The sequence below is a fragment of the Anguilla anguilla genome, chromosome 3, assembly GCF_013347855.1.
Source record: "Anguilla anguilla isolate fAngAng1 chromosome 3, fAngAng1.pri, whole genome shotgun sequence".
Classification (NCBI taxonomy): Eukaryota; Metazoa; Chordata; class Actinopteri; order Anguilliformes; family Anguillidae; genus Anguilla; species Anguilla anguilla.
The window spans coordinates 50,803,883-50,824,340 of NC_049203.1; the positions used below are offsets into that span (position 1 = coordinate 50,803,883).

General features: G+C 39.3%; 1 protein-coding gene across 11 annotated transcripts; it reads right to left on the reverse strand.

Moving 5' to 3' along the window:
• Positions 1–240: 240 nt before the first annotated feature.
• LOC118223756 (matrin-3-like) lies at positions 241–16,059 on the reverse strand. 11 transcript variants are annotated; one of them, XM_035410708.1, is made up of 25 exons: positions 15,953–16,059; positions 12,069–13,113; positions 11,654–11,715; positions 11,027–11,065; positions 10,801–10,877; positions 10,365–10,690; positions 9,923–9,984; positions 9,669–9,789; positions 9,171–9,232; positions 8,538–8,576; positions 8,312–8,388; positions 8,156–8,202; positions 7,955–8,071; positions 7,270–7,395; positions 6,827–6,943; positions 6,605–6,729; positions 5,445–6,369; positions 5,048–5,150; positions 4,857–4,882; positions 4,567–4,698; positions 3,965–4,095; positions 3,040–3,652; positions 1,126–1,246; positions 873–994; positions 241–767 (listed from the first exon to the last, which is right to left on the reverse strand). In XM_035410708.1, exons 2-25 carry the CDS (start codon positions 12,972–12,974, stop codon positions 735–737), a joined length of 4,509 nt encoding a protein of 1,502 aa, XP_035266599.1. In that variant the 5' UTR covers positions 12,975–13,113; positions 15,953–16,059; the 3' UTR covers positions 241–734. The 11 variants fall into 11 exon arrangements, with proteins under 11 accessions (XP_035266599.1, XP_035266598.1, XP_035266597.1 ...); XM_035410707.1 differs by having other exon boundaries at positions 5,084–5,150; positions 9,588–9,789; XM_035410706.1 differs by having other exon boundaries at positions 3,049–3,652; positions 9,588–9,789.
• Between the last annotated feature and the right edge of the window lie 4,399 nt (positions 16,060–20,458).

The following is a 20,458-nucleotide window of genomic DNA, read 5'->3' on the forward strand; positions in this document are numbered from 1 at the left end:
ATGTTTTATTCGCACCGTCGCTCGCATAGAATGGAAGTGAAAGGGAGGCGAATATTCACCAATGTTAATTTTGCGTATGTGTGACCGCGCCCTTACTCACTTAGTCAATCATTCAGCCAGTTAGACAGTCTCACACACACACACACAACAGCATGCTCAGGGCCCAGAGCAGTTATCTGCCTTGCCTTTTCATAAGATTTGCTTCTGTATGTACCTGCTGAAGTAAAAACATTTTCCAGATCAGCTACAGTGACTTTAATGTACAGAAGATAAATACTCATGCACAACAAAAATAAAAGTATCACTAACAACAAAAACAAACCATATACAGGGAAGTACAACTTTTTATATATGAAAAGATAAAAACAGCGATATGACCAACAAGTAACCCTAGTAAAAAAAATATATATATTACAACCGGTGGGTGTCGATGGTGCGCCACAAGTCCGTCTTCCTGGCCAACTGAAACCCAGCCTACCAGGCCTGGTGATGCTAGAGACAACTGAGCACCGCCCTCCGCCAAGCTCGGCAACAGCTGACAACATGGCCTGGATTCGATAGGTCCCCCCCACCCCCACCCCCCCCCATTCTCAACATTATTCTTGGTTTTGTGAGATATTTTTTAGAAGAATGTTGCACATCAGGTCCCACTGATGTAACTGCTTATCAAAGGCCATTTCCACATATATTTGGGTTGTGATATTTTTATAATAACCACTGCGCATTTAAATTTGTCAAGCAGGGTTGCCCTTTTGTTCCATATATGCCTGAAAAAAAATTTCAGAATGTCAGAAACAGTACAGCTGATGTGAAACACATAAAATAAGGGCTATCCTGAAAAAAGCAAGCTGACCAAATTCATATGGGCTTACCTTCAGTTTCTCATAGTGAGAGTGACTGCTGCAATGTTCATTCCTTGCTTCGTCTTCGGTGACATAGATGGCATTGCAGAGGCTGCAGAAGTAGCCGATTTTCTGACTGACAAACTCCCTTCCTGTAATCAGAGTCAGATATCAACTCAAGTGTTCATGCTATTGTAGGGAGGCAATAAAGCAGTATGCAGCCACTATGCAAATGATTTAAGATCAGATGTCTATAATCCACAACATGATTGGCTTCACTTACCCATGGGGTTGTTGGGCAGGTAGGGCCCCAGGGGGACATGAGTGGTTTCTGTTATCATTTCCACTTTCTCTTCCTTAACATAGACCTGTTTGATTCCATCTGGATTTTCAATGCTGGTCACCTGCAGGACATTGTTGTGAATCACTTGCAGTTGCTTGGACTCTTATCACCAGCAAGTGCTTTCAACAGCTGGCATCACATCACTGTGTCATACATAGTAGGATTAGCTACACCTTCAAGAAAGTGAAACCTGCAGTCATCCATGGCTATATCACACCACAGAGCTGAAGTAAGTAGTAAGGCTGTCACTTTTCCAGTTGATAAACAAACCTGTTTGAATCACAGGAAATTTTCAAATTTCAAATATGTAATTAAGGGTTTGAATTTGTAATCTTGTTGCCTAGGCAAAATAAGGAACCCAGTTGCACTCTGCGCTCAACTGTGCGGCTCTCAGCACTAAATATCCAACAGACCGATAAACAACAAGCCATGTTGTTGTTTTGTCTGAAGAGTATGCCATAACATAGCCTAGTTCATGTGTGGGTCACGCTATCCATGTAAGACACTCCCATTCCCCTTGCCAGCTTTTTTCTGCCACTCTGTAAACTGTCTTTCTAACAGTTTTCTGTCAAAAGCACTACACAAATAAAATTATTTTGATTAATTTGAACCCCTACGCCATTGTTGTGAATTAATGATGGACTCATGCATTATAATTTTTTTCTTTCGTCTGAGCAACATATTCCTGTAAATGGAAACATTGGCAATGTTATAATCTTCCTAGGCTTTATTTTGTTTAGTTAAACAATGTTGTGATTATTTATAGCACATTTAAGCTATTTAGCTAAAGGTTTAATCGGTAATTAAAGGAGTAACATGGTGGTTGAACGTGACACTTCCCAGTTGTCTTTAGGCAACAACAAAACAAATGTGCATAATTTTTTTATTATTCAGTCATTTCAATGTACTTTAAAACTTATTTTTCTAAGCCTAAATTTCCCACTATAAAAGTTCACCCGAACCGTCTGGGCGTGGTAATGAGAACTGTCAGTTAGCTATGATTGACAGACCGTGCCCCGTTACCATAGCTACCCCCATGATACGCGCTCTTTTTGGGAGACTTTTCACAAGCTAGCTAGCTTAGTAGTATATCAAGTATCGATAGATAGCTAAGGTAAGGACGTTGACTTATATCCAATTATAATTTTTGCTATCTAGCTAGCCAAGTTAAGATAAAAGCACAACTATAACGTCCTCATAAACGCAAACTAGCTAGCTAACGTTATCGATAACATTGCCTTATGAAAGCAAACTACCTAGCTAGCTAACGTTAGCTAGCTAGCTAGCTAAATGAATATAACCAGAAATAATCTAATAGTCCTTAAAAGGCAATCTAATTTAAGTGAACCTAACGTTAGTCAAATATTTGCATTGTCTTGCCCGTAAGCCAGCGGCGCAAACTATGGGTCTCGAGTTATCCATGGGTTTACGGGGCGTGGAAAGGGGAGTGGTTACTGTGTTCGTGACGCACCAAGTTGACAACTTTCTCAACCGGTTGAAAATAGGATGATAAATTTAAAACGCATATTTCTCCAAAAATACAGAACGGACATATTTGATACTTTACTCATTGTGTTTCTTCAATGCCTCTTGTGAAAATAGCACATAAAACCGAGAAAGTGTGAAAATCACCATGGTACTCCTTTAAAACTAGGCCGTAATAATTTTACATTTAGGCATCCTTCGACAGAAGAAAACTGAAGAAATCTGGATGAATTTCTCTATTATGAGATTTGTTGGAAAAAGTAACAGCCCTAGTAATTTGTAAATAAGATTGGTTTCAAGATTTAGATTTTTTTTTTTTTTTTAAACAAGACAGCCAAACAGCAATGTGTGGTGCTTCGCAAGGCATCCCCAGCTCACCCCCTCTGTGTCCTTCTTCAGTGTGTCCATGCAGTCGGAGGGCCGGTTGATCATGATGTTTTCATTTTCTGTCTTCACCGCCAACTCTTCCTGTTCACAAGGTGTCTCAGGCGTCCCGTACTCCTCCTCTTCTTGCTGCTGCTCCTTATGGCTACTGGGTTCCTCTGTGGCTGCCTTCTCTTCCTCTTCTTGCTGCTGCTCCTTATGGCTACTGGGTTCCTCTGTGGCTGCCTTCTCCTCCTCTTCTTGCTGCTGCTCCTTATGGCTACTGGGTTCCTCTGTGGCTGACCTCTCCTCCTCTTCTTGCTGCTGCTCCTTATTGCTGCTGGATTCCTCTGTGGCTGCCTTCTCCTCCTCTTCTTGCTGCTGCTCCCCATTGCTGCTGGGTTCCACTGTTGCCGTCTTCTCCTCCGCCTTGATGCTGCTGCTGGGCTCTGCTGGGGTGGTCTTCTCTTCCCTGATGCAGACCTTCTTAGATGGGGGCTCTTCCTCCTTCCTGGATTTAGTTCTTGAGCTACTGTCTTCCCGTTCCTCCATCCTCCTCCTTTCCCTTCGATGCTTCCTCCACCCACTCTCATCTTCTGAGTCCGATTCAGGGCTCCACCTGTGAATATAAGTGCACATCAAAAACACTGAGTTGAGCCTTGCTTAGAAGTGGAATGACCTCAAAGTGAAAATCGGTGGCACTATAACCACAGCTCAAGGACCAAAAAGTCACACCATCAGAATGGCGTATCACCTGCAGTACTGGAACAGAAGTAGATAGGAGGAAGCTTTTTCCTTATGTGAAAGGCTGCACAAACAGACTACTGTATTTATCAAGAAGCATTTAGGTCAGGTGCGTTGCTTGCTTTATGGACTTTCACTCTGGACATAGTATTGATAGTATTACATCAGTGACAACAATGGCACTTACCCACATGTCAATCTTTTGTACTTCCGTGACAGATGAACAACCAAAATATTGCGAGCCATTCTCAAAGGCTTTTTTGATAGCTCCCTTACAGCTCTCCGGGCATCGGCAGATCTCTCCATTTCAATAAAGCCCTGATAAATGGTGAGAATGTTTAATGAATTTTTTTCCCTTGTAAGGTGGTTCTTTCAGCATAAAACAGGAAAGATTTCTGGTCAGACATAAGCATTTGAAACTACTCTTTAATGGATTAATGCCTTCCAGATTAGTGTTACAATACAATCTAGTCCCATGTGAACATCCTGTTTGTCAAGTTGCATTCTTGTAGCTTTTGTTATCTGAATCTAGCTAGCTAAATAGTCAAACAACAAGAGCAAGTGGCATACATAATAGCTAGCCATAATGTTTTAACTAATGTAAAAAATTTTATGCAGAAAATTAAGGGTATTTAGAAAACCATATTGTGAAATACAGTAACTAAATGGCAAGCATTTCCCAGTTGCTTATTTTGGCTTCACGGGTTATGGTCCCATTGAAAAACCAAGGTCACATTGAATGAGACAAAGTGGGTACTTATTGGTGTCAAAATGGTTGCTTTCGTCTACCTCTTGACGTCGACGGATCAAGAAATAACGATTCACTTTCCCATACTTCTTGCCAATTGCCACAAACTGTTTATCTGTGTAATAGCCACTTGGAAGATTCTGGATGTAGATAACTCTTCCATAATCATTTTCCTGAAACAAAAAAATAAACCGTGTAACCAATGGCTGCAACAAAATGTATTAATTTGTGATATCCTCTTACAGCCATAGAAAAATTATTATTATTCTCAGGCCACTGAGTAACATGAGGAAATCAAAAGAAACTGCAAGGTGAGAAAAAAATGACTGACCTGTTCTTCCTCCTTGGACCTCGGATCTGCAATATAAATATAATGATGGTAATAATGAAATGTGCAATTATTAACGTGTGATAGTGAAGACTCATTAACCCATTATAAGCACCATTCAAATACAACATCCATTGATGCAACATGAAAATACAAACTACAGGTGAATTTGCATTGGATTACAGATAAAGTACCGGAGTTGCCTTCTGACACAAGTGCCTGGCCCTCACCATCTTCATCTTCAAGCTCATCTAAAGTAATACAATGCTCCAGGCTTTCAGGGAAATCAGGTTCGTCCTACGGAGGCACAAAACAAATATTTTAAAAGCGTAATATCCATCCTGGGTTACACAAGATCATTTTCTCAAATATAATTTGGTGCAACTGAGTCTAAACTCTATGCATGCTATGTTGAATATATAAATGCAATTTTATGGTAATTACAGTGCTTACAGAATTAGCTAAATTCTACATGGTTCACTATTATTTATTTCAGTGGCTTTCAGCCACCCCTGGCCCCTGTTTTTCCCCTGCTATGCAACTGAACTAAACATAATAGAATATTAGAGTACATCCTAAATAGGACTTCACCTCATCATAGGCCTCGTTAGGTTCCTCCATATCCTCCAGACCTCCTTCTTTCTCCTCCTGCACTGCCGTGACTCCAGGAGGTTCTGACACTGCTGGATCTGCTGTAGAACTTTGTGAACCAGGTTCCTTATCGGGGTGCAAAGCCAGCTCCTCTCCTTCTCCTTGTTTTTCTTTTTCACCAGCTTCAGCAACCTCTGAAGGACAAGTTGATAAATTCTCTGCTGAAGTTCCAGCTTCATCACACACATGCTCTTCCATGTCCTCCAGGAATCCCATAGAGCCCTCTTCTGACCGAATTTCCTCATCCTCTCCAATCACTGCCATCCCTTCAATGTCACTGTCCATGTCACTGTCCTTCCCTCCCTCAAACATAGTTTGGTCTTCAGTTTTCTGACCAGTGCCATGATCTTGGGGATGTTCTGTTGGGCTGGGCACACTCTCCTTAGTTTGAGTATTAGTGCATGAGGGCTCTTTGGTGCTCCCCAGGTCTGGAGTCTCTGTCAACACTCCAATGCTTTTGACTATCGCATTCTGAGTATTAGCTGTTTTCTCTACAGAATGTACTCTGGATATGTTCTTGTCCTCCTTGGTATGGGATGTTGACCATCTAGACGACTGACTCCTGTTCCTGCTGGAGGACGGTGTTCTCACCTGTGAAGATTTGTCCTCTAACTTGGCTACATCTCGATTCTCCAAGGACTTCCTCCTTGGACTATGAGACCTCCTCCTGTCGCCAGGAGACCTTTTCCTTTGAATGGGAGATCGCCTCCTGGGGCTGGGATACCTCCTTGGACTGGGAGACCTCCTCCTGGGGCCGGGAGACCTCCTCCTGGGGCTAGGAGATGATCTAGTCTGGGACCTATATGACTGGCCAATGTGTCTGCTGGCCTCTCCACCTTCAGTCACTTTGTCAGTTACTGCAAACCTGTAAACAGTGAAAAGAATAACGTTACCCCCATATAAAAGCTGACCTCAAGCCCATCACTTTTTTTGTTTACTTTAATGGGCTCTTGTTCATGTTTGCCCTCCCCAATTTATGATATAAAGGTGACAAAACTCTTTAAAACATTGAGCTACAAAACTCAAAATATACATTACTGAATTCATTCTTCGCAAAATCAACATGCAACAGAAGAAAGACTTCTGTTTATCTTCCTTACTTCAGTGTGCTGTGCTTTGTAGAGTGGGATACTTGGATAATATTGCCTTTCATTTTAAGAGGATCAGAGGTGTAATATTTAACCAACTTTCCTGCATCTTCCCTGGATCCCATTTCCAAGAGCACCTACAAATGAGAAGGGGGGGAGGATAGACCTCAGACACAAAGCAATTTTTATATAAGCAATGAGATTTACAGGTGTCAGTAAAGATTGTCACTTTACCCGATTCGGTAAGAATAAGGAGTGTATAACAGGTCCGAATCGTTTAGCAATGGCCATTATCTCAGGGTACTTCTCTTGTCCAGGGGGCAACAAGGAAAAAATCACCACCGGGGAATTCTGCAGTGCATATGAACATATCAATACCAACATTTAAGCATTCAATATGTTAACATATTATGAATAACTTTTACATTTGAACACCGGAGCAAGTAAACATGCAGCATGAAATGAGAGAAGGGAAACAACTATTATGTCTATTCAAAGGTTTCTACCAACAAAGAATTAATTTGCCAAATAAGTGCAGGTCACACACAATTAAAGTTCATGTGAAACACACCCACTCTCAATGCTGTAATGTACACTATAAGCTGACCTGTCACAATTATAAACAATGTGTTTGTTTGTGCTGGAAAGGAATAAAATGAAAATGTATGCATTTTTACCTGAAGAAAATTATATGTGGCAGACATAGAAAATTGGACTAGGCTCCCTTCAACTACAACTGGGTTCCTGTTGAAGTATTTTACAACATCCTGTGCTCCATCGGGTGAACTCATCTCAATGAAAGCCTGCAAGCACAAGTACAAAATCACAAATAAACAAGATGACCACATTTAACATATGATAAGGTTGGCAGAGTGTTAATAATGTGTAATAACCCAATACTAAAGACAATAATACCACACTGCTCAGCTTGGAAATAAACCCAAGATTTTTTTTAATTCTACTCCTGCAGTTCTGTATAAAACTATTCATTTTCTGTTTTCCATTTGCCAAACTAATTTACCAGTTAATTCCTTGCATAGGCCAACTTCAGTCACAAATGTATCAGGTGGGTCAGAAAATTCATGGGCGGAAAAAAATTCACACTCAAAATACATTAAACTGACCAATTAAGCACTAACTTTAGCTGGAAAAAGTACTTCTTTAATTTGGCTTACAAGACGTTTTCAGTGTACTGTTGCATATAATGACAACTATTTGAAAGTAACAATATGAAATAACACATTTTCAGTACATGCCATATTTTCCCAATGCATTTCACTATGTACGGAGGATAAATCATAATGTACATCTTCAGCAAGACAAACTAGTAAACTATCTATGTGAAAGTGATACATCTCTCACCTGTACAGGAAACATCATAACGTTCACTGCAGATCCAACTTGGCCAACCAGCCTCCTTATGGAGTGCTCATCCATAGAATTAGCTGCATATTTAGCGCAAACCACTCTTCCACTAGCCTGGGTGCAAAAAGACATATACAGTAACAATAAAAGAAATATGCTATTGAAGTCCATGCTATTGAAAATAACACCGTACACTACCTTATCTCCAATAGGATAGCTTTTCCCTTCACAGCTTGATGTAACCCCTTTACAAAAGCAAAAAGAAAAGGAAGTTCTAAAACAAGAACCTTCATTCTAACTTTCAGTATTGCAGTACTACCTTTCTTGATAAAAAAGCAAAGGAAGCCATTTTACCACGGTGCTGAGGAGCTGCATGCCTTCTTCCTCCAGTGTTTTTTTCTTCCCTGCCTTTCTTTGTATTGTAGTCACTCCTGTAGAGAGGGAAAACTAATTTGACTGAGATCTACAGTTAAGAAATCATTTTAACAATCTTCAATTTTTAAGATTTTGCACATTTTTAAGGTTTAACCTTATACAGCCAATCATCATGAATGGTTAATTAGTTTATATTAATACTCACTGTCTAGCGGATCCAGTCCGACAGTCCCATTCAGGATACCTGAAAATTGAAGAGGTCACGTTTTGTCATGTCATGCATTGAATATCAGCATGGGCAATCTAACAAGTACAAGCACACACACTTCTTCAATAAGATATGAATATAATTACAATAAGCATCTGAAATTTAATATGCTGCATATAATGCACCATACACGTACTCTAGGACAATATATTATCACTTTACAGCACTAGGTTTTTGGAGTAACAATCTACAATGTTTGATTATTAACCATTTGGTAAGATACAAACACAAATTTCCAAATTGTGTTTACTTTTTAATGTTTAAATATTGCAGGATGTTTCATGCCCTCAGTGTGTCATACATAACAGACCTTGCTGAACAAATGACATAGTAGATACCATGTCGAAGAAAAACTTAACTTTAAAAAAATGAGCAAATACACCCAAAGACAATTGGCACAGGCATTTGACAGTGGAGCCAGAATTAACACCTAATTTGATGCTGCAAACACAGAAAAACATTAAACTTTGAGATCAGGTGTAGCTCTGCCCTGCAGACCATAACCAAATTTGAGTGCACTACCTTAGGTGGAGACTAATATTAAAAGTTATACTTTTAAAAACCGCTTACATTTGTAACACTGCAAGCTGGCTGTTTGCATGTTGAGCCCCATTTACGTGTAAGGTCCAATCCTAAATGGAAAGAAAACAGTATTAGAACACCCAGCAGCATACCAACACCAGCAGTACACCAATACCAGGAGTATTTGTCCTCTGCTGCAGTGCTAAGTCTTGTGTGTTAACAAACTCCAGTTAAAGAATTTTGTGATGGCTTGGTGATGACTGTACTTCCCTGATGTCATCAGAACAAAACAGTTTTTTGAGCTTTACAATATACATGCATCAGACTTATCCGTTGAGTTACAAAAAAACGATCACAATTTTTTTAAATTTTACCTTTGATTGGCCACAAAGACAAAGATCAAGCAGGGATAACCAGCCCATATGTCATTTGCAGAGTTAAAAAGGATAGCAAGGTTTTGCTTACCTTTTGAGAAAGTACTGCAATATCACAGAGGGAACATGCATAAGGAAAAGTTTGGGGCATAGAACCATGGAAATCATTTGCCTCTCTTGCTGTTGGCGTAGAGTGAACAGTGGTAGCCAAGGGAGGAATTAGTTTCTTCTGATATGCTGCTGCTGGCTCTTTGCCTGGGTTTAACTGCCGGTAATCAGACGGAGATTTGATGCTGCAAACACAGAAAAACATTAAACTTTGCGATCAGGGGTAGCTCTGCCCTGCAGACCATAACCAAATGTGGGTGCACTACCTTAGGTGGAGTTTGACTAATATTAAAAGTTATACTTTAGAAAACCGCTTACATTTGTAACACGGCAAGCTGGCTGTTTGCATGTTGAGCCCCATTTATGTGTAAGGTCCAATCCTAAATGGAAAGAAAACAGTATTACAGTAACCAGCAGCATACCAATACCAGCAATATACCAACACCAGCAGTACACCAATACCAGGAGTATTTGTCCTTTGCTGCGATGCCAAGTCTTCTGTATTAATAAACTCCAGTTAATAGATTTTGTGAAGGCTTGGTGATGACTGTACTTACCTGATGTCGTCAGAACAAAAGAGTCTTTTGAGCCTTACAATATACATGCATCAAACATATCCGTTGAGTTACAAAAAAAAAAACGGTCACGGTTTTTTAAATTTTATTTTACCTTTGATTGGCCACAAAGACAAAGATCAAGCAGGGATAACCAGACCATGTGTCATTTGCAGAGTTAAAAAGGAGAGCAAGGTTTTGCTTACCTTTTGAGAAAGTACTGCAATATCACAGAGGGAACATGCATAAGGAAAAGTTTGTGGCATAGAACCATGGAAGTCATTTGCTTCTCTTGCTGTTGGCGTAGAGTGAACAGTGGTAGCCAAGGGAGGAATTAGTTTCTTCTGATATGCTGCTGCTGGCTCTTTGCCTGGGTTTAACTGCCGGTAATCATACGAAGATTGCAAACGGGGTCGCTCTCCTTCTCGGACTGCAAGACCTCCTCCTAGGGTTGGGAGACCTCCTTCTCGTACAGGAAGGCCTCCTCCTGGGACTGGGAGACAGCTTTTCACTTCACAGCCTGATGTAACCCCTTTACAAAACCAAAAAGGAAAGGAAGTTCTAAAACAAGAACCTTCATTCAAACTTTCAGTATTGCAGTACTACCTTTCTTGATAAAAAAGCAAAAAAAATGCATTTTACCATGGTGCTGAGGAGCTGTATGCCTTCTTCCTCCAGTGTTTTTTATTTCCCTGCCTTTCTCTGTATTGTAGTCACTCCTGTAGAGAGGGAAAACTAATTTGACTGAGATCTACAGTTAAGAAATCATTTTACCAATCTTCAATTTTTAAGATTTTGCACATTTTTAAGGTTTAACCTTATACAGCCAATCATCATGAATGGTTAATTAGTTTATATTAATACTCACTGTCTAGCAGATCCAGTCCGACAGTCCCATTCAGGATACCTGAAAATTAAAGAGGTCATGTTTTGTCGTGTCATGCATTGAATATCAGCATGGGCAATCTAACAAGTACAAGCACACACACTTATTCAATAAGATATAAATATAATTACAATAAGCATCTGAAATTTTATATACTGTATATAATGCACCATACACAAACTCTATAACAATATATTATCACTTAGGTTTTTGGAGTAACAATCTAAAATGTTTGATTATTAACTATTTGGTAAGATGCAGACACAAATTTCCAAACTGTGCTTACTTTTTAATGTTTAAATATTGCAGGATGTTTCATGCCCCTAGTGTGTCATACATAACAGAACTTGCTGAACAAATGACATAGTAGATACTATGTCGAAAAAAGACTTTACTTAAAAAAATGAACAAATACATCCAAAGACAACTAGCACAGGTATTTGACAGTGGAGCCAGAATTAGCACCTAATTTGATGCTGCAAACACAGAAAAACATTAAACTTTGAGATCAGGTGTAGCTCTGCCCTGCAGACCATAACCAAATGTGGGTGCACTACCTTAGGTGGAGTTTGACTAATATTAAAAGTTATACTTTAGAAAACCGCTTACATTTGTAACACGGCAAGCTGGCTGTTTGCATGTTGAGCCCCATTTATGTGTAAGGTCCAATCCTAAATGGAAAGAAAACAGTATTAGAGGACCCAGTAGCATACCAATACCAGCAATATACCAACACCAGCAGTACACCAATAACAGGAGTATTTGTCCTCTGCTGCGGTGCCAAGTCTTCTGTGTTAATAAACTCCAGTTAACAGATTTTGTGAAGGCTTGGTGATGACTACTTACCTGATGTCGTCAGAACAACGTCTTTTGAGCCTTACAATATACATGCATCAAACGTACCCGTTGAGTTACAAAAAAAACGGTCACAATTATTTTTTTAATTTTACCTTTGATTGGCCACAAAGACAACCAGCCCATATGTCATTTGCAGAGTTAAAAAGGAGAGCAAGGGTTTGCTTACCTTTTGAGAAAGTACTGCAATATCACAGAGGGAACATGCATAAGGAAAAGTTTGGGGCATAGAACCATGGAAATCATTTGCTTCTCTTGCTGTTGGCGTAGAGTGAACAGTGGTAGCCAAGGGAGGAATTAGTTTCTTCTGATATGCTGCTGCTGGCTCTTTGCCTGGGTTTAACTGCCGGTAATCAGACAAAGACTGCAAATGGGGGCGCTCTCCGATGCCTACTGCTCTCGCACTATAAGCTGGTCTCTCTATGTTTCGTGAATCCCCCTCTTGTGCCTGACCGTAGTTATAGTCCACAACATAGGTGGAGCTGGTTTTCTCCTGCCGGACTGCACCAGTTTGCCGGGGGTTCCCCCAGCGATCCTTCCAGCTCTCAGGCTCCTCCCTGTGAAGTGGGTATGAGGACAGCAGGGGAGGGATTGGTGGGTATGACGAATGTTGGGGAGGGTTTGCCAGATATTTTGCCGGGGTAGAACGAGTGGAATTCTCCCAGCTGTCTGATGGAGGCTGGAGAGGCTGATGAGATGTGCTGCGGTGCGTGCTTGACAAACAGATGCGGTCGCTGAGGGCCTTCTTCTGCCTGATCTCCATGAGCAAACGGGGGAGAGACTCCTCAGTCATCATATTTTCAGGCATACCTGCTAGGATAGAAAGATCTTCAGGCTCAAGCCCACAGCTGGAGAGAAGACTCAAAGCGCTGTCGGCAGTGGTAGAACTTCGGGAGGAATAAGAATCCAGGACACTCTTTTGGGATGTGAAAACAGACGTTGAGCGAGGAGATGGCTGTAGAGAGGTTTGATAGATGTGACGCTCTTCATGGTGTAGATGGTCTGATGTAGAAAAGGCTCCTTGATGTGAACTAAAATCTTCTGGAGACCTCCTATATGGATAATTGTGAGACATGCTGGATGGGTAATGTACCAGAGATAAAGGCAATGTTTCCAATGAAGAGATGAGTAGTCTGTGAAGATAAAATCCTTCTTGAAGTCAGCATTCAAGAACTGTGAAATAAAATTATTCCTCTGCAGAAAATGCAATATGTCTGTAGAAACACAAGCAAAAAATGCACAATGTTAGGGTTAGGGTTATACATATCCCACATGTACACTTTCCCACTTCCTGTGTAAGGCATGAGATCCTTACACAACATTGGCACTTCCTATCAAAAGTGAGCTTGCCAATGGAAGAAGAGGTTGGGAATTAGAGAGAGTAGAGTATATTATAGCCGAGTGACATGGTATGGAGGAAAGTACAAAATCCAGGGTGATGGTTACATTTAGACATCTTGCCTATTTGGATATTATATATGTAGAAATGCATTTGTTGTTATCAGTGTCCAGGTTTGTAGAACTGACATTTGGATGAGATGATTGGCATTTATGCAACCCGGATGTGTTGTTTTGGCAAACACCTCTGTGTAGCTGGACCTCCATTCAATATCGAAACTTCATAGGAATCAAAAGTTGGAAAGATCTTTTGCCAAGCCACACATAGAGAAGAATTTACAGCATAATTTCTTCTGTTTGGACATCAATCCAATGCTTTTAAGTGTTCAGACACTACATTCGTTGGGAATACGTGTTGTTTTACATATCATGTTGTCCAATAAAAAAAACTCTGTATTTAACCACCATTTGTTGCTCAGTGTAGTCTATATGATAACATTGTGATAGAAAAAAGGAAGGTCTAGGAAGAGTTTTAAATGCAATAAAAACTAAGGATGGAGCTTTGCTTTACAATAAGGATATTGTCAATACCCTAAGCAGTTTGTTCAGAAGTTAGAAATACGTATATAAATACATTCAATATGGAGAATATTAAAATGAATATTGAGATGGAGCAGTATAAGATAATGTACAAAAAGATTAGACAAACTAGACAGCAGTCCAGCATTGCAAAACTGGTAAAATAATATGTGGAGTGAATGTAAGGTAGCATAAAACCATACAGGAAGCAGTGACGTATGAACACATCAGGGTTATATTGGTATCGGTCGACAATAGCTTAAAACGAACCTTTCAGTATTGGCCCAATACTACAATTACAGATGAACAAGGGGCTCGTATGATGACGCAGCATCTTACCCCTGAAACAAGCAAGAGCTGAAGATGGCTGAGGAATAGGTCTGGCAGAGCATCACAAGATAAGCTACTCAGCACCTGGTGATGTCTATGTGTCAACCGTCATATACTTCAAGCAGTCATTGCATGCAAAGGATATGGGTACTAAACATAACTACTTTCTTTTACAAAACATTATGTCCCAAACATTATGGCATCCTGAAATGGGGGCCATGTCTAACATAGTGCTGTAATTTTGACATGGTGAAACCAGTATATTAAAACATCTGTTAATAAAAGCTGAGAATCTGCACTTTAACCACAGGTGAATTATTGATTACAAATCTAAAATTGTGGAGTGCAGAGCCAAATCAAGAAAATATTACATCTCTGTCCCAAACATTATGAAGCTCACTGCATAACAAATTTGGCATACAATAAGCTGCTCTGGAGCTTATGTAAATCACTCCAACAGTCAGCTAAAGCCAAAGTACAGAGCTTCACTGCTGTCAAGCTCAGTGAATATGCAACAAACACAATTTTATTCATTACTATTGTTCCAGTAATAAAGAATGATATAGCTGCCTCAGTTGAACATGGATTGTTTCAATTTTATGTCACGTCTGCCTTTCCTAGTGCTCTAGCGTTGCCCACGTTTATAAAAATAATGATTGACCTATGTAGGGTTGGTGTCTAGTGACGCCACTGATGGGAAATATATTGTAATATTTAGAATTACAGGTAAGAAGGATATATAAATGTTTCGACCCCCCCGGCCTGTTGTTTTTACCTCTTTTGGGGGGTCCAAGTCTTAATTAGGTGTGTCAGACCCCCCCAATCCCCCTGTAATTAGAACCCTGGATGTTCTACAGATCTAACAGATACTATGCAGCTTGGCCAACCTCATTGGAGGGCAGGCAGACACAAAACCAACCATAGACATATATTGGGATGGCAGGTATGCCATCCCACCAAGTTACGCCTTGGCGGGGGCATGCATACATATATATGTCTATGAAACCAACGCTATGCCTATTGCACAGGCGTGGCTTGACGTAAGTTTTTTTTTTTTTTACATGCAAATGAATACGTGGTGATGTCATATATATGCAAATTAACGTATGGCGTCATCTCGACTGCGACTTCTAGCGACTTTTCAGAGGAGGCCTTACTTTCCACAGAAAATAGTTGGCAACACTGGTTCTCTTGTCCGACTGCTTTCATCCAGGTCATGTCGTTCATAATTTAATGCTGAAGTAACGTTAACTCGCCTTTGAACGTAACAGGACGCCCAGAATAGCATTCGTGTTGCGATTTTAGTTCTGATGAATACATCGATAGGAAAAATTGAGATTAGGTTTCAGTGTTTGTGGACACAAATAGTCAAGCAAACCTAACTCTTTTATATTCTGGAACATTGCCTCTTAAAAACCGCCCTCAAACAAGCTTGATAACCAACAATCAGGCAATCGGTTTGGACCAGTCAAAGCTACTTACTTTAATGCGTGATCGTTATCATATTAGCAAACCAAATACATCACTGGCTGTATTCGTTTGGTTAACCTTTGTTTTAGAAGAAAATTGCGCGGTGTTGCAATAACACGTTACAGTACTTAGCTTTGTGACAATAAACGCTCGTTGTATATAACACTTGCTGCACAAGTTGGCTAACGTTAGCTTGCTAACTAACTAGCTAATCATATCAATGAAACAATGCATTAGCTAATGTCAATGCGATGTTCTAGAGGTCAGCATGCAAGGTGGCCAACTACTAGTTTGTATTAATAACGTCACCACACGGTGCTAAGGTTAACATCTTACCGTAAAACACGAGTACGCAGAAAGCGATATCTTGCAGGCCAAGCGCCAAATTCACCAGCTCCGTGAAGTCTGGAAATTTTTGCTGGCAACAATTGGAGACTTCCTTCCTGCGTATTTCAAAATAAAAGTTCGGTAAATAAAATAATTTCTGAAACGTAATTTTGTAGTTATTCTTCTTGTAACCAATACAGTTGTATATAATTGAATATAATATACTCATACTGTATTTATAAGATTATACAGTAATTTCTGTAAAATCACATTCCCAGCTATTTTTACTTGTGTTTAAGTGTAGCCCAGACATGCATTGATATACATTGCCAGTTCACTACCAGGTGGAATTACACAAAGCAGGATTACAAAGTTAGCTGGATAACTTAACTGAGTAAAAACCAGAACAGCTTTTCTTCAGTCCATTTAAGTTTTGGGAGGGTTCCAGGTTTTACTCAGTGCAGTTATCCAGCTCAGTATTCCTGCTCTGTGAAATACCCCGCAGCTCATTTGCATATCTGATAACTGCAAAAACTAAAAATTCTGAGCAATTAAAAGCGGTATAGGTTTAATCTTTAGACCCATATTTTTACGATTATACTGTAATTTCTATGAAATCATGTTCCCAGGAATTGTGTTCTTGCATTTACTGAGCTCACCAGTGCTTTCTCTCTTCTTAATGTTCCAAACAGTTTGGCCTGTCTGCTTATTTTTTCCCCCATATTTCTCAGCCTCATATTGGCTTCCTTGACTTTCATTGGCAGAAATCTGGTCCTTATGCTGACAAATGGCAATAGCAGACTACAAAAACAATCAAAAACATAGAATCAAGACTAGATATCTCTTAAATTGCTTCTTTACTGCAAGTATAAAACACCTAATTACTCAGAAACACCTGTGAAACCATTTGTCCAAAACGTTACAGTGCCCTGAGATGAGGGGGCTTAGTGCCGTTATGGTGAAACCAAAATGTATTAAAATACCATTTAATAAAAGCTGAGAATCTGCACTTTAACAAAGCCAGCAGGCATGTGCTAACAAGCAACACAGAAGAGGTTCTGGCTTATCTGATGAGTCAGGATGGATGCACACGGTTGCGAAAACATGATGGCGAAAGTTGCCAAAGTTGTATCGCTACATTTAATTTTCATGTTACATTTGTATGTGTTAATGATTGCATACACCAGTGCTGCAGACAGACCCTGAATGGCAGAGAAATGCTGATGTACCAAACTGCGGTACAGTGTAATGGTCATTTATCATGTGCATTTTCACTTATCAGGATCTACATTTCAACCCAAAATCCTACAATCAACAGCTGAGCTCCATAATTAAGCTTCCCGAGGGCTTAAAATTATTGTAGATGCCCCACTGAGCAGAAAAACCACGAGGCTGTGAATGAACAGTATAAATTAAGCTTAAAGAGAACTACAGTATCACATCTTAACCATACTTCAGAGAATAAGTGACAGAAATTACTGTGGAAAGACATCTCACAAATTAGTCCATAAAAGTTGCAGCAGGAAAACTAAAAACATATTGAGCCTCCTGTATCGTGCAGGTTCCACAGACAAACTTAAAATAAACAGCTTTTGAAATAAATGGTGTATACCATTACTGCCCATCAGCTGGAACCGTCTGAGTGTGTACTGAACACTACACCCAGAAATCTTAAGATTCTTTGCCACAATGTTTACTTGGCCCCACACATCAAAGCCTAGCTCCTTTCCCATATTTCTTGCAACTAGCACCTATTTTACTTGCACTGCAGGTATTATGCTACCTGGGGTTTTAAAAAACGTAAGGTAGATAAGATTTCACTCAATTAAATTACCCCTCCACCTTCCTCCCACCCCTCCATCTCCCAAATTGCAAAATTATTGGATAAACTTCCAATAATTCATTTAATTGTAAAGCCAAAGGAGGCTATTTCGAAGAAAGTCATGTCTAAGATTACTTTTAAGTAAAATTGTTATTTTATTGTATTATTGTAGGTAGAAATAAATAAAAAAAACTGTTTATACTTTGCTTTGTTATTCAATAAAAGTGCACATATTAACGGAATTCTTCTCTGCCTAAAGTAAAATAAATACATAAATTTAAAAAACTACATATATACTATATATATATTTTTATATCCCTTTTATCTTATTTCATTTCTGCCTTTAATGTTTCATTATGATTTGCCACTTTTGTTAACTATTATTGCCTCACTTGTTTTATTTTTTCTTTTTAAGCACTTTCAGTTGCATGTTTGTATGAAGGGCGCTATATAAATAAAGATAATTATATATGGATTTGTCAACAGCTACTTCATGTCCTCTCTGTAATCCCCCAGAAATTATCATATGAAGAAACACTTGGAATAGATGGCAACACAATCATGGATGGAATGCAGTGCCACTGTAATGTATAGGTCATGAGACTTGTACAGGTGAAGCTGGACATTAGGCTTGTGATTCCCTGCAAATTCCTGTTGCAGTTTTATTGAAAACACGATACAGCTATATGAGTATTTCCAATACCTTCCACTCTCTGATTTATTTTATTTAGAAACACTTCACCCTAAAGAACACGGGCAATGTTTTTTTTTTTTTCACATAACCAACATAATTCTGTGTGTTTTGTGATCCAAAATACGATTCCAAGATGTAGGCTTCTTAAATAAAGTCAGACTCTGAAACTACAATGTAATTATCTACATTTTAAAATGTCACTCTTGGCTGTTAAACTAGTTTATTAAATGGATTAACATTCAGTGACAAACAGTGGCAATGGGCTTCAACATATCAAGTAAGATACATGATTAGTTTAAAATTTCACATTATTGTAACAATGATGTGAACAGAGGGACATAGGAGAAAATATATAGCAGATGCTCATCATATCTATCGAGTTAATTTAGTCTTCTACACGATGAGTACTGTGACGGCCCTCTGCCTTATGACAGTATCTGTGTTGGCCTGCCTCTGCTTTCCTCTTTCCAGATTCCTCCTGATAGTCTGGCCCCTCCCACCTCATTGAGGGATTGGTGTCACCTGCTTGGAGCCTTCATAAGCTGGGTGATTCCAAGATGGCTCCCTCTCTCCCTCCTGGAAGGCTGGAGTCTTTCAGGCACTTAATTTGGTTTTGTTCGGGTTTTGATTGCATTTAGTTTAGCCTTGGTTCATGTTACAAATAGTTTAGGTTAGCACATACAGCTTAATAGCATCCAACACCCATCCTTCACTACTGACTTTACACCTCATAGTTTGCTTACGTTGACTTATCTTAAATAATTTGTTTACTTAAGCTGTTACTTTGCGGACCTCCCTTCTTTGTTATGCTCCTGAATGTGCCGGGCATAACAGTACCTACTTACAAAATTTATTTCATAAAGTGTCTCTGACATATCCTTGAAATTTTGACTTTGGCATTCATTTGACGCCAAATTATTTGTGGTAGCATGATTCATTTTTTCACCATATCTTCTTTTGTGTAGAACCGTCAAGCTAATTTACACTTTACATTTGGATAACCTCAAACTGCTGACCAGCCCCAAGAAAGGTATCCGAATATTAGTTAATATTAACTATTAGAATATTAGTATTGAAATGTACAGCAGCATTTGTTTATTCTCAAATATTTAAAGGATGTGAGTTCCAAAGGTGAATTTAAAAACGGATATATTTAACTTACAAAACATAAATGCTAGACTCTCTGGATTACATTCTTTAAAGAAATGGAACAAAAAAATAACCATACAGAACATAAAACTTGTGAAACAGGTAATATGTACAATTCTGAAGGCAATTTCTTGAATACTCCTTCTATAGTCCTACCTTTAATCAGGTAGGTCAACCAGACACATCTCATTTGCAAAAGGAATTAAAGTGGATAAGGAAAGCAAGAGACTGTGTAGCCAATCATATGTAGGTAAACAAACATGATTAGATAGCCAAGGCCCCATTCCTCATATGTCGTTTAAGTAATTCAGGTTAAGATGACGTCTACCGCATTCAACTAGCTATCCAGGATTGTCGTTTCTTCCAATGCATATCTGTGCTTTAATGATCTCGTTAGATGAGTGATGTCTGGCCTAGGCTAAGATAACATTCTTGCATTCCCGTTTGGATTCAAAAAGGGGATCTGAAACACGCTGAGCCAATGATTTTTAGCGCTGGCACCCACAGGGCGTGCAGTTTTTTTCAGTGGCAAGAAGCAGCAATTAATTACAGAATGGCATAAGAAAGTTAAAGAAATTTTCTAGTAATTTTTTAGTAATGAAGAATTTATTTAAAAAGACTTGTAATTATCAGCTACTTCAATTTGAACTTGAAGTTCAAATCGCATGGGCATTGAAACAAGCCTTCTGTTAACAAAATGCGGTCCTGAGGGTGCCTTGATGGGGACGTGTGTGCAGTTCACGGCACCACTAGTGACATGTCAAAGCCACAATAACACACATTACTCACTCACTTAGTCAATCACTCAGCCAGTTAGACAGTCACACACACACACACAACAGCATGCTCA